General features: G+C 45.3%; 1 protein-coding gene across 1 annotated transcript in view; it reads right to left on the bottom strand.

Moving 5' to 3' along the window:
• The window catches only part of LSG1 (large 60S subunit nuclear export GTPase 1), a 48,198-nt gene that overhangs the window by 23,742 nt on the left and 1,536 nt on the right, over positions 1-22,920 (bottom strand). Inside the window, exons 2-8 of the mRNA XM_078869606.1 lie at positions 22,503-22,629; positions 20,952-21,072; positions 20,250-20,336; positions 19,294-19,380; positions 18,603-18,663; positions 17,912-18,088; positions 13,806-14,195 (exon numbers count right to left, since the gene is read on the bottom strand). Coding sequence (XP_078725732.1) covers positions 13,806-14,195; positions 17,912-18,088; positions 18,603-18,663; positions 19,294-19,380; positions 20,250-20,336; positions 20,952-21,072; positions 22,503-22,629 — 1,050 coding nt within the window. The remainder of the gene's footprint in view (positions 1-13,805; positions 14,196-17,911; positions 18,089-18,602; positions 18,664-19,293; positions 19,381-20,249; positions 20,337-20,951; positions 21,073-22,502; positions 22,630-22,920) is intronic.

Raw genomic sequence — 22,920 nt, 5'->3', positions numbered from 1 at the left:
ACATCACCCACGCAGACACTAGAGGCACTATCATTGAATTGAATCGTAGCAGCCGTAAAAACTGACAACCCCTTGGAATTGGCAGGGTGGGTGAATTATTGTTCCTCTACCCGCAGGCACCAAACAATGGTGTTTCATACTCTTTGTTTTTTTTTGGTAAAGTCACGTAGGTTAAAAGAAAACAAATAAACTAAATCACGACATTTCGGAGGCAATACAAGCTTAAGCTTGTGTTGCTTAAGCTTGTGTTGCTTCCGAAACGTCGTGATTTAATTTATTTGTTTTCTTTTAACCTACGTGACTTTACCGAAAAAACCAAATAGTATGGATCCTTGCAGTCACGAAAACTTCAAATCTAGAACTGGTGTTTCAGCACAGCACCTCCGATTGGCACAGTTGGCTACATACAGGGCGAAAGAAGTTCAACTTACATACGTGCAGCGTCCCTCCAGCTGGGATCAACCCTGCCATGGACCCCTAACGAGCCATCATGGATACAGGGCAGGCAACACTCGGCGAGACTGATGTGTACCTTGAAGGTAATGACGCTGGTCTGGTAATCTACTGACTAATAATGTTCCAAGTAAAAAGACCCTATCAGGAAGGAACCGAGAACTGACGTAATAAAATACAAATTCCTGCTGCTTTCATGAATTAAATGGAAAAACATTTTTCATATTATATTTTTTCGCAGGGCAAACAACGGAAATTGTCATTTTATTTCGCGAAGGTGAATTGGGCACAACGCAGCATTGCACCAAATATGGAAATATTTTGCCTCGTCTGCTATTCATCTAGCCAACAATGTTTGACGAATGTCGTTTCAATTTCCTACACCCTAATATAAAATCTCAATTCCATTTGTTCGTGCAGTCATCATGTATTCAGCTTGAAAACCCCATCAGATTTCACTCTGGAGAGCTGATAAGGCCCCTTGGGCTTGACAGAGACAAAAAGAAAGATGGCCCATTTTCCACCTGACTGACCTGGGAGATAGCAAGGCTCAGTGGCCCCGACACAGATCATTAGACCCGGGAGCCTGCAAGCGATCTCCGGGAAAACCCACCTGGTATCATCTATATATTAATACGCATTTGTGTGCGGGTGTGTGTGCCTCTGTAACCCACGACGTCAGGCGAGATTGGGGGGGGGGGGAGGTTGATGATGTCACAAGACCTGGGGTGGTTAGGTCGAGAAGACAGGCAATGACCTCACGAGACCACTGCTTAGTTGGAGCTGAGGGGTGATGACGTCATGTCACGAGACACGGGGGTGATGACATCACGCGGGATTTGGGTGAAGCAGAGAAGAGAGGGGGTGAATAATTGTAATTTCTTTTCGGCATATATATAGTCAATCAATCAATATTTATGTCACGTGCAATATCGCCCACCCTAATAAAGTAGGCGTCAGTGCACATTATGACGGTAACGGGAATGGTACAGGCGGCATACAAAAACAGGAATCAAAAATGAAACCCATCATGCCCTCAAAAAATGAAATAAAAATCTATATTTCCACGTGACATCAGTTTAGGAAATCATCAGTCTCTACATATTCGCCATCGTTTTACTACGGCAGTTCCGGGGGCTCCTGCCAGTTTGTTATATTTCTGCACACAGTGTGCTTCTTAGCAGAATTTGTTGCATGCCAACACACAATATAGCAATCACCATCCATTTCCAAAATTAACAAAAATTACCATTTATGATTTTATTCAGAGCCATTTGTCAATCCACTGCTGGACAAAGGCCTCCTCCTCCCCCCCAACCACATGCTGTGGGTATCAAGAAGATGATTTGACCATACTTCACCACGGTGGTCAGTGCCAGTTAGTGAAGAATGGCGACGCCCAGGACTGGTTTTGGTATCACTCGCCAATGACGTTAGCTATGGCTGGCAATCGAACTCAGGTCGCTGGATTCAGTTACATATAAAAATTTAGATTTAGATAGCATTCAATTGCAACCACATCTCCCGATACGACACTAATACTGATTAATACGAGTGAGAATCATTGACAATTAATGCTAAATCATATGCAAATGTTACATGAAGGTCAAAGGAGCGGACATAACCATATTAACAAGACAGAACAAGGAATAATGCAAACAAGATGGTAAAGACAAAACAGACATAATCAATTCCTGACTCGAATCATGACCTGTGTGATCCCAGGCCATGTGTCCCAAGATTTTCAACAGGAGTTAGATTTTATTTTATTTTCAATGGACTCTCAGGCACTGCAGTGACATTTTCACACCTTAAAGTGACGTTGTAACCCAAGATTTTCAACAGGAGTTAGATTTTATTTTCAATGGACTCTCAGGCACTGCAATGACATTTTCACACCTTAAAGTGACATTGTAACCCAAGATTTTCAACAGGAGTTAGATTTTATTTTCAATGGACTCTCAGGCACTGCAGTGACATTTGCACACCTTAAAGTGACGTTGTAACCAAGAGCCTTTTTGCTCTCCATGGCACACGTCCCCGTAGTGTTGCACATCATCTTGAGATGTGGTTCTTTTTATTTTAATTCAGAGTTGCTCAGCATAGGCCCTGAGGCCCAAAGCACCAAGCGGCCAGCAACAAATATCACTGCTGAAGGTGAAATCAATAAGTCAATACTTTTGTTGAACCGAGCGAGGTTGTAAGCAACCTGAGAAAAAAGACGATGAGAGTGTTTTTCCAAAGTCGAAGCCGTTCATTTAAACGCTCTACAAATCCAAATTGGTGTTGTTATTGTTGCTGCTGTTGTCGAGAGCAACGGGGATCTTCTGCTCACAAGCAAAACTTCAGGAGAGTCTACTAAACTGTCCAATCGATGCCTTGCAGGGATGACTGACCTCATAAGCCTATTCGCCACAGAGCGTCTCCTAACGGGGGAGCTTCCATTTTTCCACGCGGCGCTGTGACTGAAAGTTAAACCGCAGCGGACAAAGCAGCGGCGTTTTTGGCCCACGTTGATTGAGATCGGCAAACCGGGGGCGCCGCGAAAATCTAAGCGGCGAGAAAAAACATCTCCCCTGGTGTCACGGCAGTTTTGGGGAATGCGGAGAGAAAACGCTCTCGATGGAAGGGTTAAACTGGAGTCGTTAATCTCATCCGACACGCGTAATGCAAGACTACAGCAGGGGTAATGAGAACTGGGAACATTGATCTTTGAGGAGGGGGAGGGAGGAGAATGGATGTGACTGGCATGACCACAACTTTAAGATGAAAACTATGCATCTGGCATCACATGTCATACAAGAACAATTATTGAGGCTTCATTATTACGTCATCATTCTTAATTTTACCCGAACAGCCTTACATTCCTTCAGATGGGGGGGTCAATGCTTTGGACGTTTAGGCAGTTATACTTCAGAATATTCACTGCAAAAGCATTAATTTTGTGGTCAGTTTATATTACAGCTCCGTTGACAATCGATGACAGGTAAGTCATGGAGGCTGTTTGACAATCAGTTCGGGTTGGTGTACTGTTTCAGATGTCACTCGTCACTGATGTGAACAGTGGCTAGGAATAAAACTCAGGCAAGCGGGTTTATAGTTCACTGCATCAACTTAAGCACCACGGCTCCCCTTTGTATTATTGGGCAGCATATTTTAATGAGAGTTAAACTTTTTTTTATAATCAATGTTTTAAATCGTAAAATTATTCGTGGAAATGTTCATTAATCTTAAATTAATGACAAACGATGCCTTCACACGCCATAGTGAACCCCCGAGTTTATAAATCACAAGTGGTATGCACTTGTGATTTACAAACTCGGGAGGAAAAGTGTAACGGAGATCTGAGATCTGTGGCTGCGAGATCGGACGGAACGACTCCAAGCCGTAAATCGTGGTACCAAAGAGGCCGCATGTTTTGCGAAGCCAATGTCAGGAGAGTGTGCTTTGTGTAACATAGTGTGGAATTCACATTCGAGTAAATCTACATCATAAGCAACTTTGTCTACCAGTCATTGTCAGTCACAGTATTTAATAACCATCATCATCATCACCATACTATTAAAGTATAAACTATTTTTATTTTACCGGGTAAACCCCATTGAGCTATCTAGCTCTTTTTCAGAAGCGACCTGGCCACAAATGAAAGCTCAACTTAGTGGCTTATCATGTGGAAATTATTTTATCCAAATATACTTTATACGCATGGATCTAAATGTGGAGGGAATAACCGGAGGACTCGGGGAAAAATCCACGCGACCACGGTGAGAACATACAAACTCCAAATATACACGTGTCACGGTCGGGATCGAACCCATTACCTCCTGCATACCGGACGAGGTAGTGAATATCCCGCCACCACGGCGCCCCTTGTAACAACAGTCACATACAGAAGGCGTCCTGTGATTCCTAGAACCCCCTGCTACTTCACCGACCCAGCCTAAGCCATGGCTGTTGGATCCAAAGCCACTTGGAGACTGAGGACCGCGGCTTTAGTGTGTCAGTGGGGTGGATTGTCCATACTTCCCCACGCCGGTCAGTGCCAGTCCGTACAGGGAACACGTTTTGTGCCACCTGTGGCCGAGTACCCGACTGGTTATAGGTGCCCCTATCCAGTAGAACCACTAAGATCTGCAAGGAACAGGCAAGCCCCTTCAACACAGCAAGGCAGCAGTGCTCCGTTGAAAAGGAGTTTCAGCGGTTGCTTTAATCATACAACTCGTAGAGATTCGAGTGGAGGCTCATTACGATTGGACGGAACCAGAGACCTAAGTACAATAATTCATGATATTTAAGTATGATCTATGACCTTTGACCTCGATCAAAAATATATAAGAATTATATTCATCATGCTAACCTTATAGGGTTTGAGAAAATCTATCTTCCCACTTCCTTAATTTTAAGTGAACGAGTGGTGGAGGGTGAAGCTTGTACTGGCATTTACTCTAGGTAAAAGGATGCTTAGGGCCCCATGTTATTGAGCAAGGCTCATACAGTGAGATTAGGGCACCTTCATGATTCTCATGGTTCAATGATAATAATGCCTTAGACTCAGTCTCAAAGGCAACTTTAGGATTCTTAGGCTCCCATATTATTGCACAAAGCTCATAGTCAGACTAAGGCATCTATAGAATAATCCGGCTTCAGTGTAAAAATGCGCGAGACTCAAAGAGAGTCACAAACAAGAGTGGCACAGACACGATAAAATAACGTGAAAAAAAGCTTTATAGCTCATGGGATTCCTCCAGTATAAATATTCAGATTCTGATATTAACTCGCCATGCAACCGAGTCATTTAGCATTCACACCAAGCTGCAGCAACTCTTGAAACCGTAATCGTTTGGATGGATGTTTGTTTCATCTGGTTGGGAGAGTTCACGTGGCCACATATATGCATTTGCCCAGCAGGGAGCTCGCTCTAATTCATTACTCGCGATCTCGCCGTGTCGTCCCAGCGGTGAGTTTTTGCCCTTGTACCTCAACAGAGAACAACGCCGAAGGGCCCACTCTGATATTGCAATTTTATTCTTGCCGGTCAGGTTTAAATGACGTGAAATTTAGAGAAAATGTACATAAAAAGCACGCTGAATTATTTCAAAGCAATAATCCAACACTTACCCAGAGTCACAATTTAGAATAGACTATTATTTAGCAATGCGTTATATTGCTCGTTTGCACGCAGAGACTAATGCGCATGTCTACCTATGCTGCATATACACTTTGGCAGGATTTAATGCCACTGGGGATTTGGGGAATCATCACGATTCAGGGTCATGATTCGGTTCAATGATAAATTCTGTTTAAGGATAGTGGTGAATTTAGCAGGCACAATTGGCTGCAAGGGTCACAGCAACCATGAACATACAACATACAAATGGAAAAGCAGGGATTTTTGCACACGCGATTTTATTCATGCATCGTGAGTTTAAGAATCATGCTCAATTAACAAACGTCTAAATGATTCCCTGCTCCAATAAGTATCGAGGCGCTGGTCATCTCCTGTTTACGGCTCTCAGCCGATGGTATAAACTCCACATTCCTATAACAGGGAGCAAGTTTACCCATAGGACAACCACTGGCGAAGTTCCCACACACTGGCACTCATTTCATCAACCCCAGATGGATGGAGCTGATTCTCCACCCTAAATTAATTTGACCTCTAAATCCCCCTCATCCCCCTTCTACCCCCCTACCCCCCGTCACGTGGATTTTCCTCCAGGTCCTCCAGTTTTTCCCTCCACATTTAGAATCAACATGCATTTAGAGTAAGGGTATATGGCTACAGCGTTACATTTCCACGCGATAAGCCACTTCGTTGGGCTATCATTTGTGGCCAGGTGCCTTCTGGAAAAAAAACAGCGATACAGCTCAGTGGGCCTTACCTTGTAAAATAAAAAAATAGTCAAAAAAAATTTAGACTGACCCCCCTTGACCTTGTAAAATAAAAAATAGTTTAATATTTTTTTAGACTGACCCCCCTTGACCTTCTCCCTGCACCTCAGTGGTGCCCACCAATAATTGTTTGCCATTGCCTAGAGGGAGCTCCAGCGAATTGAGGCAGCCGGGGCTTGGGAGAGCACCAAGGCACAAGATCCCAGAGATACCACCACCCACCACCACCCTTACTGCAAACACCACGAACAATGTCAGTCTCTGCGGAATCACAGCCGTCGAAACGCTCTCTGCTGGCACAACAAGCAGGGAAAATTGAAGGTGGCAAGGGATTGCAAAATAAATTAATCGTAATTAACCGGCGTCAGTCAGGACCGTGGCTTTTTCACGACGGAGCTCAAGCTTGAGAAGGAATTAAAACAAATTGATTAAAATTGTCCGGTCACAATCTGCCGAGAGAAATTCACGCCACGCGTAGGGATACAGCGCTGCTGTCCGGAGCCTGATCGTCCAGCTCCCAAGCGCTGGGTTTACGGCAGCTGAATGTGAATTCTGAATGGTTGGGGCATGTGTCTAGAGCGAGTGGATGGTGGTGATGTGGAGGAAAAACTGAAGGTGCTGGGTTGTGAGGGTTGTTGACACAGCAACAAAATAAACATCTGAGACTGTGGAATTCGTGACCCGAACAGCAGCCGACTGGAGCCTCAATTATAACCTCACTGCTATGTTGAGTCACCGAGGTTGTGAAGTGCACTGTCCTTTTAAAAGGACGCAAAGCCACATTGCCCGAAATCCCAGGTGTTAACCAACAACTAATCACATCCTTCCCGAGCGCATACAAGAATACACCTATAGACAAGTCCAATCTCGACGGACAATAAACACCCGCAGCGATGAAATAAGCTCGTGTGTATGTGCTTAGCGGATTATCATGGGCGTTCGCTGACCGCACTTGCCCCAACATTCCGTTAAGGCTATACGGGGATCTTTGTCTTTGGCGGAATATCACCGAGCATCGCAGGATGGCGAGAGATGGCGGCAGCTTGGGGACTCATTCATCCAGCAGCGGGTTGATCATGGCTGATGACGACGATGATGAATACTATCCGTAGACGATAAAGAATGCCCAGCCCCAAAGTAATATTGCGTTGATGCGGCCAGGTGAGGTCAATGGCTGCAGAGAAAGGAGGTTTTCATTTGGCTAGGATGACAAGACACCCTTGGCTGTGGCCGAGCCACGTGATGAGCGCGTCTCTTTGACAAGTCTAATTAAACGGTCACCAGCAGATAAGAAAACATCACCCCGTTGCCCAACGATTGGGACGCAGTTCAAGAAGGAGGTTTAATGGGCAAAGCCGAAAATTCCTCTGACAACGAAATTGCACAAAGGACCAATGCGTGGGCGAAACAAGGAACAAAGGAAAAGTCGAAAAACCACAGTGGGCAAACACAACCGATGGGAGAATGCCAGTGGTTAGGAATATAAATCAATGTGCCCGCGCGCTTTGAGGTACCGAGTAAGCGACTTACAAGAACCTCGGTTCAAACCCCTAGAGCAGGGCAAGTAATGATGAGGCACCGTTGATTCATCGATTGGAATTAGTTCTTACACGTTCATAATGTGCGGGAAATCCAGAGAATCGATTACTTACGATCTGAGCAAATAAAATATCGTGAACCCCGCAGTAAAGTGGAGACAAATGCTAATAACGTGAATTTGCAACCACTGCCGGTTCTCTCCTCTTATCTGTGAAGATACACGGATAATATAATTAATAAAATCACTATTATTTATGTCAAATTAATTTCGCATCGTACGTAGCCAACCACGCTAATCGGAGGTGCTGCGCTAACAGCCACAATGATGGTCAGTGATCGTCATCATCGATCAATTAATTGATCAAAACTCCTATAATATGATAACCAACATCAGCAGCATGGCGCTAATCATCAGTAGAGGCAGCAACAGCGTGATGACCATAATCAATCACCATCAGCAGCAGAAATGGCACGATGCTGTCATCGCGTAGATAATAGGAGTTTGCGTGGATAATTGCATCATTAACCTTGCATTTATAACAGAATATAAATAACAGGCTAACGTTCCAGACAATGTGCAGACATGTTTAGACTCGCAGTTTATGGCCCCTTGAAAAATATTAAGTTGACAAATGAACAGTTTTGAGTTCACATTTGAAGTTTTAGGGGTTCTTTTATTTTTCTCCTCATTAATATAAAATTTAGCAACAAACCTTACAGTCGAGTGTCTAAAGTGTTCAAGTTAAGGACTTTGACCATGTTGGAAGCGCATTCTCCGATGTGTAGGTTACCCAATTGTAAAGTTAGAGAAGCAGTTTCATGTTCGACCTGGAAATTGTTAAATGTGCCCATCCTCAAGAAAAATATTAATAATAATAATCAGCCAGTTTAGTTCAATTTCGTTTTTAAGTGCAGGTGGTCGGCATGATAGACAGCCCAAGCAAAAAAAAAACACAGGGTCAATATCCTCCACGGAAAATAATACACATCGTTCAAAAAAACGCCAGGGAAAAATAATTACCAGTGCAATTAACAGTCACTGCAGTGACATCCGTGCAGTGGCTCGTGACACGTTTAACCGGCCGTCAGCTCCCACAATGATTTACTGCCAAGGTGACTATCGCCAGCTCGGCAGGCCCCATCGCACTCCCCGATACGCGGCAGAGCGCCCAAGCGGAGACGGCTTCAACTGTAATTGCTTCGCGACGGTCCGGTTGGAAGGGCGTCAAGTCGCATTTCCGTCAATGACGCGGCACATGCCACCAGACGCCGCAGCTGGTGCGATCCCAGGGCCCAGGCCTTTGTTGTTCCCGTGCCACGCCGGCTCGGCGCGTTGCCCACCCGAGGATAAGTCGCGCGCGCGTGGACAGGGGTGATGGGCGGTGGTGAATTACACTGTACTGTGCATCGCACTGCACCGGTGTGCAGTGACCCAGGTTCGATTTCCCGGCCACGGGCTTACAATCAGAGGCGAGTGATGTCTGAACTACTCCCGGGACAATCCTTCAGCAACCTGTACTGACCAGACCAGTGGAGCTAAGCATAGTTAAATAACTCGCATGAACGTCGCATCATGGGGAGATCTTCCAACAAGCAGTGGATTGACAGTCTATAATTTAAACGTAACCTTATCATGAAATTCAAGATGACATTGGGGTTTGCAAAAATCCGTTCTGCTTCTCATTAACAATCGGTTTATAACTCGCTGCCTTCTTGTCTATCGTTGATAAATATAATTGCAACGTGGTATATATATAAAACACAGCCGTGTGCCCAACCACTAGTGGATGGATGCCTCCCCACGCCGTGTAAGAAGGTTGTCTGACCATCCATCACCATGCTGGTCGGTGCGGATTGGTAAAGGAGGCGTTGGGGATCGAACTCAGGTCGCCGGGTTCACCGACACGTTGGGCGACGACTGCTAAGAAGACGACCGCGCTGACCCCGTTGACATCACACAATCGTTTCCGGGGGGGCGACCCGGCTGGATGTGTGTGCAGCCCCGTCACAGGCAAGCGATCGAGGTTACGCCCCAAGAACACACGCCGGCCGTCAACATCGTGGATGGTTCGCGGGCCTCCGGCTGTCATGGAAACCGCGGGCCAGAGCGGACCACGAGAGCAGCATATGGGACCCATCTCATGGACACCTTTTGTTCCCAATAATTGTCTGTCTCCACCTGTAACGAAAAGCCAATTTCCAGTGTGTTGCGGGAACACGAGCGCAAAGGCGCCACGAAATTCACTCGTCGTGCCTCGTGATGATTTTCTTTTCACTCCGAATAGATTTCGGCCTCGCAGCATGCAACTCGTTACTTCACAAAATGAAACTTTGAATGTGGGCAACAGAAAAGCCGCACGATACAAAAAAACTGTTTTTTTATTTCCTCCAGATGTCGTTTCATGTCGGCATTGCCAGTGGCGGAGGGAGGGGAAACCCGTCTCATCGCATGGTTGAGCCGGCGCGATTGTCGATTCCGTGTGATGTTCTCAATTCTTCCAAGTGAACACTATATATTTTTTTGTTTCCACCCAAGAGATACAAACTACAGAAAGGCACCACAGAGAACAAAGCTATTGTTTATTGCTGCCCAAACGCATTCAATTCCGCACTGAGCAAAGATTGTGTTTGCCTTTGTATTCGACTATTATTTACGAGCAATATTATAGAATTGTGTCATTATGACTATAATTATTACGGGTGGAATGATTCACCCACCCACCCACCCCTCCCCTCATCAGAATTGTTGCCATTCAGGTTTGCAATTTGATTTTGTATTTTAATATTTTATTGTATAACATCAGGGTGAATGTAGTGACCTCTAGCAGCTGTGGGGTCACAGTTTCTCTTCACCTACAACATTTAAGAATCAATGCATCATTAATCTTCATCATCGTTCTCAGCCATGGTCAATCCACTGCTGAATGAAAGCCTCCCTCAAGATGCCACCATATCTCAAGATCCTGTCATACAATTAAATAGATAACCGCACAGCCTTCTGGGAGTGCATCATTTCTCATCAGCAGAGCCACACTTGCTTGAACCAATGATGGTGAACTGCCGATTTTACAAGCAAAGGTTCTCTCTCTACCATGAGCCATATATGGGATGTAATGCATCTGCTAAACCCCTCACAATAACAATTCAATTTACACAGAAAAACCTGACCGACTCGAACGAACGTTTCACCAAATTCTTAGCGAGCATTTCAATGCATGAAAGCAAACCAAGAGGGGATTAAATAAAACCCACGATACAAAAAAATACATTTGCAAAATACTTTTTTAACTGCACCCTGCTGGGCACCTCGTATCCACCCAGCAGTGTAGTATGAAGCAGTCGTGAGCCACCAATCCCAGATTACAGACGTGGCACCCCTATGCCCGGCCAATTTACATTTTAAATGAAATTCCACGCACGCGTGGTGCTTGACAAATGCCACCTATAATGAAGTGCGGTGGCAAATCACTGTGACGGGTAGCATCTACTCTAAGTAGCGACTGCCACTCACAGCGCCAGCACACAATGCACAAGGAACGCGATGGAAACAGGAATTTAAATGCAAATTTTATCTTGAATTTTTTAAAATAAAAAACGTTTTTATTTTACCAGGTAAGGCCCGCTGAGCTATATAGCTTTTTTTTTCAGAAGCGACCTGGTCACAAATGATAACCCAACAGCAAAGTGGCTTATCATGTGGAAATGTATTGCAGCCAAATACTCTAAACGCACGTTTCTAAATATGGAGGGGAAAACAGGAATACTCGGAGAAAAATACAAGCGACCATGGGGAGAACTCCAAATATATAGGCGTCAGCATCGGGATCGAACCCACTTGCTCCTGTATACCAGGCGAGGAGGTTAACATCTCACCACTGCGGCACAAAATGTAGTTTTGTAGAACAAATTTTAGGTTGTTGCTGCTGCGAAATGTTGAGCACACCGGCCTTGCAATCCATAGGCTTCCAGTTTGATCTCCTAGCACAACTCTAGAAATGAGTGAACCAGTTAGTCAATTGTCGTGGGGTAAAGTGGAGGTATTCACTCCTCTTTCCAGACATCTAACCAGCGTATAAGAGTAGGCCAAATACTCTCAAGAAGGACCCATCTTGAGCTCTGTCTGGTAGAGGCTCTTCTGCCAGTAATTTGAGGGCTGTATCTGTACCTTTCACGTTTACCTTTTCGTCAGTGTTTAGCACAACCCTGCGTTGCCTAAGCACAATGAAAGAAACGGCCGACCACTGTACGCACCGTTCGGTGTGTTGTAAGCCGCAAGCCAGAGATCGCAAAATCCCTCAAAACGACATCAAGGCAGAAAAGGAGAGTTGAGTCCAGTATGCAATTGCTGACGTAACGGTGATAGGCAATTGCTGGCTGAATGCAAATTATATTAAATATGTCGGTGGTAGGTCAGGATTCGGTCTATAACAACCACCAGCAAATGCAAGCCCAGTGTGAGTATAGAACACGTGACTTTCAGTCCAACTCCCAGAAAGTAGCAGAATAAATAATAATAATAATAATTTACAGACCTTCTCAATGCACTGCTGGATGAAAGCCTACCAATGCTGTGTCCATTACGGGGATAGTTGGACCCTACTTCACGATGCTCGTCCATGTAAGTTGGTGAAGGATTATCGTTCACCACGAACGAGCAAGGGGGTGAGAATTGAACACAGATTTTCAGGTTCGTAGTTCGATGCGCTAACCGCTGCAGCAGCACTCCCTAGGATTATACAGGAACGTGTGTTTGTGCTTTCACTGGAAACAAAAGTATCCCCAGATATTGTAGATAAACCAATGATTGTTGTCCCATGGATGAAGGGGCATGATAATGAATCAATGTGGGAAGTTTTCAAGTGCATCAATTGCCGAGGACAGCGTAGCCATCTTCTAAATGTCATCACCGAGGACTGGCAGCCAAAACGGTCCGTTCAATAAAACACAATGGAATAAAAAAATGTTCTGTCGGATACTTTACTATTTCTTTTTACGGAGGGGAAGAGGGCACGGGAAGGGATGAATTTCGGAATTACTTTTTATATTCTCTATAAATGTGGATCTGTCATAGTCTGGTTTCCTACTTTGAAATCTTTTAAATTATTCATTTTATAATTATTATTGTCCAGAAAGCAACAGGTGTAGAATTTATATTGGAAAAGATGAAACATTGCAAAGTGTTTTTTTTCCAACATTGAAGCTCCGTGTATAATTTTCCCTCTTTTTTTTTACAATATTTTATTTTTTTTCTCCGAAGTATCATACCAATTCTACTATCTGTGTCCTATCATGAGACAAATACATTTCCATTTGGAACCCTCAAAGCGACCAGCCTTGCAGCATGTGAATGATCTCGGAAGAGGCTGTCATAAATAATTCCTCAAGTAATGGAGCTTCAAAAGTCCGCTATCCACACTGCGGAGTGTACATTTTTATATACGCCCTGCAAAAAGTTCTCATCACAAGAAAATTAAATCACAAGTTTTAATGAACGGCTGGAATAGGCCAAATGTAGCAACAAAACATTTTAGTTAATGCTTTTGTCTTTTATCCCCAATTTCAATACTGTTCCGATTTTACTATCGGCATCCCGTTCACGTGGAACTTTCGCAGAGTAGCTCTTGACCCCGTGATCAACAATGACCCACATAAGACGGTATCACAGGGCGACTTCTGAAAATTCCTACTCGTGACTTCTCATCCACTGCTGCACTTTCCCATGGACCCCGCTACACACAAGTCCATCGCACAGCAATCATTTTCATGGGGTCACTGTTTACCAGATCAAGAACGTCGACATGAACAAACTTTTTCCCACTCAATGAGAGACAAAGCAGGACCAGCGACGTGTGAGGTGGAATTGCCATAACAGCCACCAAACAGCTTTCGCTCGGTTGTCAATAAAAACGTGCAGCACCTACCAGTCCGATAGTCGTCTGCCCTCGCTTCACTTTAGGTCCCACGTGGAAGTTCCTGAAGACGAGCAGCAGCTCGTCCTGGTGGAGCAAGCGACTCGAGTTCTTGACGGGCGAACGTGCCCTCGGCGCGCTGGCGCTCTCCTCCATGCCCAGGTCCTGCCACGATTCCTCGCCGTCGGTCACCGACTTGAAATCACTGTCATCTTCATCTTCATCGCACGTCTCCCAGCCATCCGTGAGATCTTCGCCATCTTTTTCGGCTGTTCTGGCCTCGTCCTGTCCTCGGTCGTCCTTCTCCTCCTCTTCCCTCGTGCCATCTTCCGGCTCGGTGTCCTCCTCGCTGAGGTCGGAGCCATCTCCCTCTGTCTCTTGTTGTTCATACTCGTCCAAGCCCTGCGGAGCAGACAAGAGCAGTCGTCATCATGTAATTCACAATATTCATTATAAATGTTTTCTGGGTTAGATCGCGTGAATATAAATGTGTCGTTAACCCACCACCACCACCCGACACAGCCAATTAGTAATGTTTGTCACGTAAACAAAACGTGGCAATTAGCTATAACATCAGGACGTCGGTGTGATTGCGAGTAAACCCACAAACATTTACAATTGAGTACGACATTTCGCTGGTGATTACAACCAGCTTCATTGGGCAATTTGCCAGAATTGTGAAAAAGTGTTCCTGCTTCCGATATTAACTAGATCAAGATGATGAAGGGTAATTTACGGTAAAGGTGCAGCCCTGCAATTTCTTGATTACGCCACTGCTAACAAAAGGGGCTCCTCCAATGCGAACTCTAGATGGTATTGGCCTACTCTTCCACACTGGCAACCTGCCAATCGACAAAACTGTAGTGTACACATTAATATTTCTGGGCAGACAGAGGTTTAAGAATATTGGCTGTGAAAATCTACGAGGAAGTTTTGAAAACGTTCTGAACGGGCGACCTTTAAATTGCAAGTCCAGTGCACTAACCATGACACCATGGTAATTACACACCATCTGAATACATTCAAAAAGCTAATTTATAGTTGATGTGTTTACTACTAAAACCACTTCCGATTCACTTTTGATGGTCAAGCCCAAGAGCACCATTTACAAGTACTTACATTATTTTTAAGCGAAGTTCTTTGTCATTCCACTTATTGATCCAAACCATCCCCACACTCACTCGACTATTTAATCCTCCTTTTTTTTCCTTCTGTACACATTCTCATTGTCGCATTTCCCTATGTATTTCTTGTTAATATGCATGCAACACAGTGCGCGTGGAACTCCACACACCTTCACCCACTATTAACCGCGACGCAATCTGGCACAAGCACAGCATCGAGTGCAATGCAGAAAGACTCACGACGTCGTCATCGATTTCATCGCACAATGCGGCACGGGCTCTTTTAAATAGAGACACAAATCAGCTGGCGAAAAAACAAGCCCGCGGGGAACCACTCTGCGGGTGAAACTGTCAATTTCCCAGGGTTTTTTTCCCTCCTTGACGAAAACAAACTACGCCGTGAAATGCGTACACGCCTATCCCACTGCAAGCCATCGCTCAAGCGAGGTGACTATTGACACGCGAGTGACGAGAGCCGACGGGCGATGTGGCGAGAGAAAGCGTCGCGCGCGTCGTGACCCTCGGTGACTCGAAATCACGGGCCACGATTGGCTTTTCTCGCTGTCTGCTTTGCACTCTTTGCCACCTGTTCAAAGTGACGTTCTCACGTCCGGGAGAGGTGGGAGATCGGCACCAGCTTTGGGTTGTGACCACAACGTGGATCACGTCGGCATTGACTGATTGGAGCCCTCGTATGTACTGTATGCATTTATGTTTGTCGAACTTCTTTTGCACCGTACGTAGCCAACCGTGAGTGGGTGAGTGTATGCATGTTGAACTTATTTTGCACTGTTACGTAGCCAACTATGCTAAATCAGAAGCACGGGGGAAGGACAACAAACTAAACACAAAAAGCCGTTCTCTAGAAATGAATTTTCAATCCAGATTTACAAGTGCATTATTTGCACCGAAGCTTCCATTCGCTTTTCGTGTGAAATCGCCATATTTCAGCGACCGCAATTTATTGACAAATTGGCGACGTCTCCAACTAAACTATACCATTTTCAATCTTAACGGTCATTTGCCGACTAATAATCCTCACCTTGAAAATACTACTGACTAAATGAAAGAAGTTTGTCTGTCATACCACTTACAAAGCAAAGACCAAAAGTAGCACAATGATGAGCAATGCATAAAATAAATCTAAAGCAAAAAAAAAGGAAAAGCTTAGCAACAACTACCAAAGCAATAGATACTGAGAAAATATCAGTGTATAAGAGTGTGTGTGGGCAAGGCAAAGAGAGTGGGGATGGGCGGAGGAGCCTCCAGTAGAGGGAGCTCTAGCGGGTATTTGGCCTATTCTTCCACGCACTGCTTATCAAAATAAATATTTGTCCTGGATATTGACAGGTCAGCTTGAGTAACATCCGCTCAAGAGCACCACCTTCTGGACATATGTATAAATACAGAAAGGCATGGGACTACAGAGCACTGCATTGGACAAACGATGACCTCTTGCGGTTCCCACGGAAATACGAGGTTACGTGTTTCCCAGCTGCCTTGTGCTACTAAACCTTATAGAGGAAACATACTAATTCACTGATCACTAATCTATTATATAATTACAATAACCCCCCATCCGCCTTTGATCTCTGCATCTGATTGGGTTCTGTGATGACGTCATCCTACTGCTCTATTTAAGAACGGAAGCAGGTGGATGGCTTCACTATTCTGGGAAATCGCCCGATGATGCTGGATGTAATTACCAGCGAAACGTCGAACTCAAATTGTAAATGTTGTGGATTTACTCTCCAACACGCTGAAGTAGTAACTAATTGGCGTTTGTTTAAGTGACTAATCCCTTTTTAATTGGCTGTTAGGTGGTGGAGGGTTTCGACACATTTATACTTACGCGATCGAACCCAAAAAAGTTATTATGAAAAATATTGGTCGCGAAAGCCTACGTGTTAAAATTAACAAACCGGTCCAATATTTATTCCCTTGCCCAGATGCTAGTCCCGCAACTTCACAACCATCATCAAAAGGAAAGGATAAGTTGATGGACAACAACGTATAAAATCCATTCGGTGTTTTACAGTTACGTTTTCACTTGTGAAAATTGATTTGCCTGTCTAAAAGAGAGGGGATTGCAATTTATCTATGGTCCATGGTCCATGGACAGCATCGTTGTAACGGGAAGGCTCCAAAGGTAACGCGGAATCGAGCAGCAGTCTCTGCTTGTATTCGAGTGTCTGAGCACAGGCCCAAAGGCCAAACTATCCAAGTTGCCAGCAACAAACAGCACAATGGAAAGTTTAATAGGAAAGAGTTAATATACGCGTCTTGAAATTAGCAATATTTACAATGGAGTAAACCCATTTACAGTGGGTTTAGTCTCCAACACACCAGTGTGCTAACCGATACGTTTTGATTACGTGACACACCATACTAATTGGCCATGGCGGGTTTAACAACACATTTATATTTAAGCGATCTCAACATTGTTTTTATCATGGATATTGGTCGCGAAAATCAACCTGACTAAATGATTGCAACTTGCGGACTTTCCCCACCTAGTAAGATAAAAAAAACTGGTTTGGTTTTATTTGTTTATATTTTTAAGTGATTTGTTTAACCTTGCATATAATTTGCACTCCTAAAGTGTTGTTACATTATTTGTTGTTGTAACGTTCTGCCCTGCCTCTACTGGACATCTGTGAAAAAGAGCTTCATAATAGCTCCATGGGATTCCTCCTCCAGCGTAAATAAATATTCTGATTCTGACACTCGGGGACGCATTTCAGTTGGCGTTTGAAGTTGGAAGTGAGAACTGCCACCATAAAATTAATGGTGCCGCCCCCATGGTCGCCCCCACCCCTCCCCACCGTGATACGTGGATCAAACAAATCACTCGAGACACCGGTGTATGGCAGCAAGAGCAGTCAACGCAAATGCTGTCGCATGAGGTCACACTTTTGCCGCAACGGTCCTTCGCTGACTATGCGTGAAGAATTAATGAATGAACGCGTATCGCCGCCACCACCGCCCCCACACCTGCGCCTCGGCCTCCAGCCGCTTGGCCTCGTGCAGCGCAGACCAGAAGACGACGCGGACGTCCTGCGCCTCAAAGAAGTCGGCCCACGCCTGGCGCTGGCCCTCGGAGAGCAGGTCGGCCTTGTTCACCAGGATGAGGTTGTCCTTGTGCGGAGACACCTCCGTGACGTACCTCTCCTGCCCGGCGTCATCCAAGACAAAGTGAAAATGTCCGTCAAGCATCAGTGGAGCCAATGACAAGGACACGGATGTTGATGTAAAAAAACTCAAGCACTTGTATTTATCACTAACACTGCCTTCAAGAGTATATAACAGGCGACTATTTGGGAAAGTACCCCTCTTCATAGTGCATAGCACACGTGCTTATGTGTAGTGTTATTGATGAATGTGTTACAAACGTTCACTCCAGTTAAAAATACTCATGCTCTAAAGAGTACCGCAACTGCCATATCCGCATTGGCTTTGGCAACAGGAGTGTTCGTGGGTACATGATGATAATCATGTATAAGGAGATACCGAGTTAGGATTACGGGATAGTTAGGACCATCAATTGTCTGCAGCAGTACTATTCAAAGCGGCGGTATTTCATGCAACCGTATAGTCGTTCCTGACCAAAAACCTCTTCAGTGAATTGAGGCACACAGAACCTGCACTTTGAAGCAATCACAGCAACAGCTTGGGTAAAACGTACCAGATCTTCACACCTGAACAGGAGTGGATTTCTTGCATCCACAATCTGAACAACAACGTCACTGCGAGGGATGGAGTTGAAGGGGGAAGGTGATGTGGAGCAACAGATGGAGAGGGAATAGAGGGAGGGCGACAGCAAAATATGATAAAAAGAAGACAACGTGGTAAGAGATTTTAAGAAGAAAGTTAATTCATTCACATCTCACGTTCAATATTATTCATCCAGAATGCGTTTTTTTTGGGTTAGATCGCGTAAATATATATGTGTCGTTAAACCTGCCACCTTTATATATAAAACTGTATTTTGATATTCGTCGCAAAAACCTGCGTGTTAAACATTCATATTCAATTTCGTATTATTATTTAGGAACACTATATTTTAAACTCTTTGTTTTTTTCGGTAAAGTCACGTAGGTTAAAAGAAAACAAATAAATTAAATCACGACGTTTCTGAGGCAACACAAGCCGTCTTGTGTTGCCTCCGTCATGAAAGCTTCAAATCTAGAATTAACACTATACTCTACTACCATTGACATTCAAACACTGCATCACAGCTCTATCCAGGCTCAACAATGCTTAGCTTCCCCGGCACATTTAGGGGGGTTTGGTCACAGGCCTGGTGCACATGAGGAATACTTCAATGAAGAAAGTTTTAACAAGTGGTCAGTCACTCGTCAAGAGGAGACGGTCACCTCCGTTCGATGACTCTCCACAGCTGCCTCCAGAAGTCAAGGTTCCGCTCAAATGGAGTGAGAATGAGCTCCTCTTTCTCCTGGAGTCTGGAAGAAGTGCACACACACCATCGTCACTCTTCCACAGGGAGAATCCCTCATACATCTTCAACACTGGTGCATCAAACATACATTCACGAGTACATTCGTGATGGACCTATATAATCATTAATAAGGTACAGCCCAATTATCAATCCACCGAATGTTTGATCATTCGTCACCATGCTGGTCAGTCTGAGTTTGTGAAAGAAGACCCAGGACTGGTTGAGAGATCACTCGCCACCGATGATAGCTGCCGACAGGAATCAAACTCAGCTCACAGGGTTCATAGTGCAGTGCGCTAAACTACTGCAACTGTTGACCAAATATTCAGACAATTTCTCGTATACACAAACAGTGACAAACACACATGCTTTTTCAGACTAACAGTGACACTATCACAGACTAATAATAATAATGCTCACGCACACACTCATAGTCAACAGTGATTGTGCTATGCATGGACTTACTACTTCCCCCCCCCCGAATCTGAAATTTCCCTGACAGGCTAAGGGGTATAATAAGGAGATGGGAACTGCATCAATGCTCATTTAAGCAGGAAATCACTTAAAACTCACTAAAATCCCCAACCAAGATTTGAAAATGTAACTTTCTGATTACGAGCCAAATTTGTTATTCTGATGCATGTCACACCTTACACTCACACATGCTTACACCCAGATCATGATTTAAACTAGAATCCTTCCGATGGCGAGCCAGGCACCTAACCCATGAACCATCCCGCATCCTCATCTCACATTTACACTCACACTCCTACTACCCAGGGCACCTTGAGCAAACACATCCGTTCAAAAACACGGCAACACAATTAAAGCTTCCAAATGCATTTGTGGAGGAGAAAAGGCTTCGGCACTCACATGGCGAGCTGGCGGCGCCAAGCCAGGAAGTCCTCCCGCTCGTTCAGTTGCAACGCCTCAGTGGTGGTGGACGCGTCCCAGCGGGGTCTGGCCACACGCACGCACACACAGGGTCAAGCGGTCAACTCAACGCCACGTTAAGCGAGTAAGGCCGCCCTGCAGCATAGAGAGCGAGACCCTGGATCCGTATAGATGGTGTCAGAGTGCTTTCTCATTTCTAATAAACCGAGCATATGTGGACATCCTCTAGGTCGACTGGCTGATGGGGCTAACACTGTCAGAGCAATGGGATGGCACTGCTGAAACCATTAGTTTGAACCTGGGTCAGTTGAAAAATCAAGCAATAGCTGAAAGTGACCTCTCCACTAACATTAACTCCAATGGGCGCTATACTCACGTTAGCCTTCGGCTTTTCACGTCAAGATAACACGTACCCAAGTGTAATCCTTCACCGTAAACACAATGGAAATGCTAACATTAACCCCGACACTAACAACAGCCATTGTAGCAACATTTAGATGTCAGCAGCCCAGGAGAAGATCCAAAGCCAATGGTGAGATACTATACGAGCAAACCTTGAAGGTCAGTCGTCAACTTTACAACCACTCGACCGAGCGGAAGGAAGCGATGATGGCTGCAATCACACTGACCATAATGACACCTCAACGCGCTCGCATTAACCTGACAAGAGTGTCTCCCTACCGTCGTGGGATGTTCAGGAAGTGCTTGTTGCTTTCATGAAGCAGCTTCATCTTCTGACTCTCCTCGTCCGAAAGCACGCCCGTCCGTGCGACTTCAGACACCACCTTGATGTTCAGCTTCTCTGAATTTAGAAAATAACATTAAAACACCGTGTTATACACTAGCTATTTAAGTGCGCGACAAAAGCAATACATGTACCCCCCTTTCATTTAGAAATGGTTTGTGCCAGCGCAGAAAGAAGGCTTCAATATTCTGATGAGTTAGTGTCTATTATAATAATCTTCTTCGGGCGGCTGATGTTGCTATAATTTTACATTGAGGTGGATGAGCCAGATAATTGTGTCAGGAGTGGCAGAGTGGTGTTTCGCTGTGATGCCCCCTCCGTATTTGTGAACTGTTAAGACATTCCAGTCTGTTCTGGGTTATGACAGTTGCACACAGGAGAGTTTTGAATTCATAATAATAATTTACAACCCTTTGTCAACCCAATTATCCATGAAGGCATCCCCATGATGTGGTGGTCACGGGGAGGTTGTCAGACCAAACTACACCATGCTGGTCAGTCCAGGGGGAGCCACGGACATGGGAGCACAGAACCACAACTCAAGAATTCTGCGGCTTTCACCGCACTGCCTCCTACTACCCTACCACGTAGCCTGTGTAGCCGCCTCTTCTATTTCTATCCTTGTGTATGATGGGCAATGTGTTCAGGAGCTAAATGCCAATTTCGAGGTCTAGTAGCAACGATAGGGCTTCAGGAGAGAGAGTGCGTCTTTTTGCAGTTCCTCCTCCTTTGAAGGAGCGCAGACTACAGTGGTTGACTACATGGCCCAGAGTTTTGGTTGCATGGCGACAGTCGCACTTCCGTGGCTTGTCTTTAATTTTCCATTCATGAAGGAGATGTGCGCAGCACAGAGGTCGCAATCGGGTACCCGATACCCGTACCCTACCCGATATCCAGCTACCCGTACCCGGCCGGGTACGGGTAGGCCGTGAGTCACTGGTGAGTAACCGTTTGTCACTCATTTCCCAACGTCTTGTCTCTTCTCACAATTCAAGTTCCTAGAATCAACCCACCCGCGCCTGCAACATGGCTTCATCCCAGAGGTCACAATCGGGTACCCGATACCCGTACCCTACCCGTACCCGGCCGGGTATCGGGTAGGGTACCCGTTTGCGACCCTGGTGTGGCCGGGTACGGGTAAAGAATCAAAACCCGTTTGCAACCTCTAACGCAGCAGTCTGTTACAAGTGTTTTCGAGGAATGTCAAAGCCAGCAAGGTGTGATATTTGGGTCTCGAATGAGGCGTTTGTTCCGAAGGATGTTCACGTTGGTTCCACTCTGTTCGCCAGCAGAGTTCCTCCGGATCCGAGGTGAGATTCTAGAACGGTGACGGCGCCATTCTAGCAGCCACCTGTGACAAAGCACGCACGTGCGGTGGCCACTCGCCCAAGCACTGATCACGCTCAACCCTGCGCCGAAGTGATTTGGTCACGGGTGTAGTGTACGATGCGAGACGTGTGTGTTTGGTTTTCTCGGAGGAGCCTTGCCTGCCGTGAACTCCGTGCCGGCGAGCTCGGCGGTGCTGAGGAACTCATCGAGCGCGCTCTGCTCGGTCACCGACTGCAGGTTCAGGCGGCCCCAGTCATAGCCGTCGTTCAGCTCGCTCGTGTGCAGCTGTTATGATGAGACGGTAGGGAGGAGGGGAATAAATGACAACACCGTGGCGCTGTGCTGGCCATGCAGACAGACACATCGATGGCACGACATCATCACAAGCTGCGTTGTGGAAAATATAAGCAGCGACGTAAATTAGCAGACAACGTGGCTCCGATGAAGGAGCCAGAAAAAGAGAACAGAGAATGGCTTTACGACGACATCAGAGTAGAGATTGGTGCCAGAAAGATGTGGCCCTACTTGAGCACATGTGGCACAAGGCAGAGGAAAGTGGAAACAAATGACCAAATG

This window comes from Lampetra fluviatilis, chromosome 28, assembly GCF_964198595.1.
Source record: "Lampetra fluviatilis chromosome 28, kcLamFluv1.1, whole genome shotgun sequence".
In the NCBI taxonomy this organism is placed as follows: domain Eukaryota; kingdom Metazoa; phylum Chordata; class Hyperoartia; order Petromyzontiformes; family Petromyzontidae; genus Lampetra; species Lampetra fluviatilis.
Note: the sequence above shows the minus strand (reverse complement) of the source record. Positions and strands in the feature narration are given on the sequence as shown.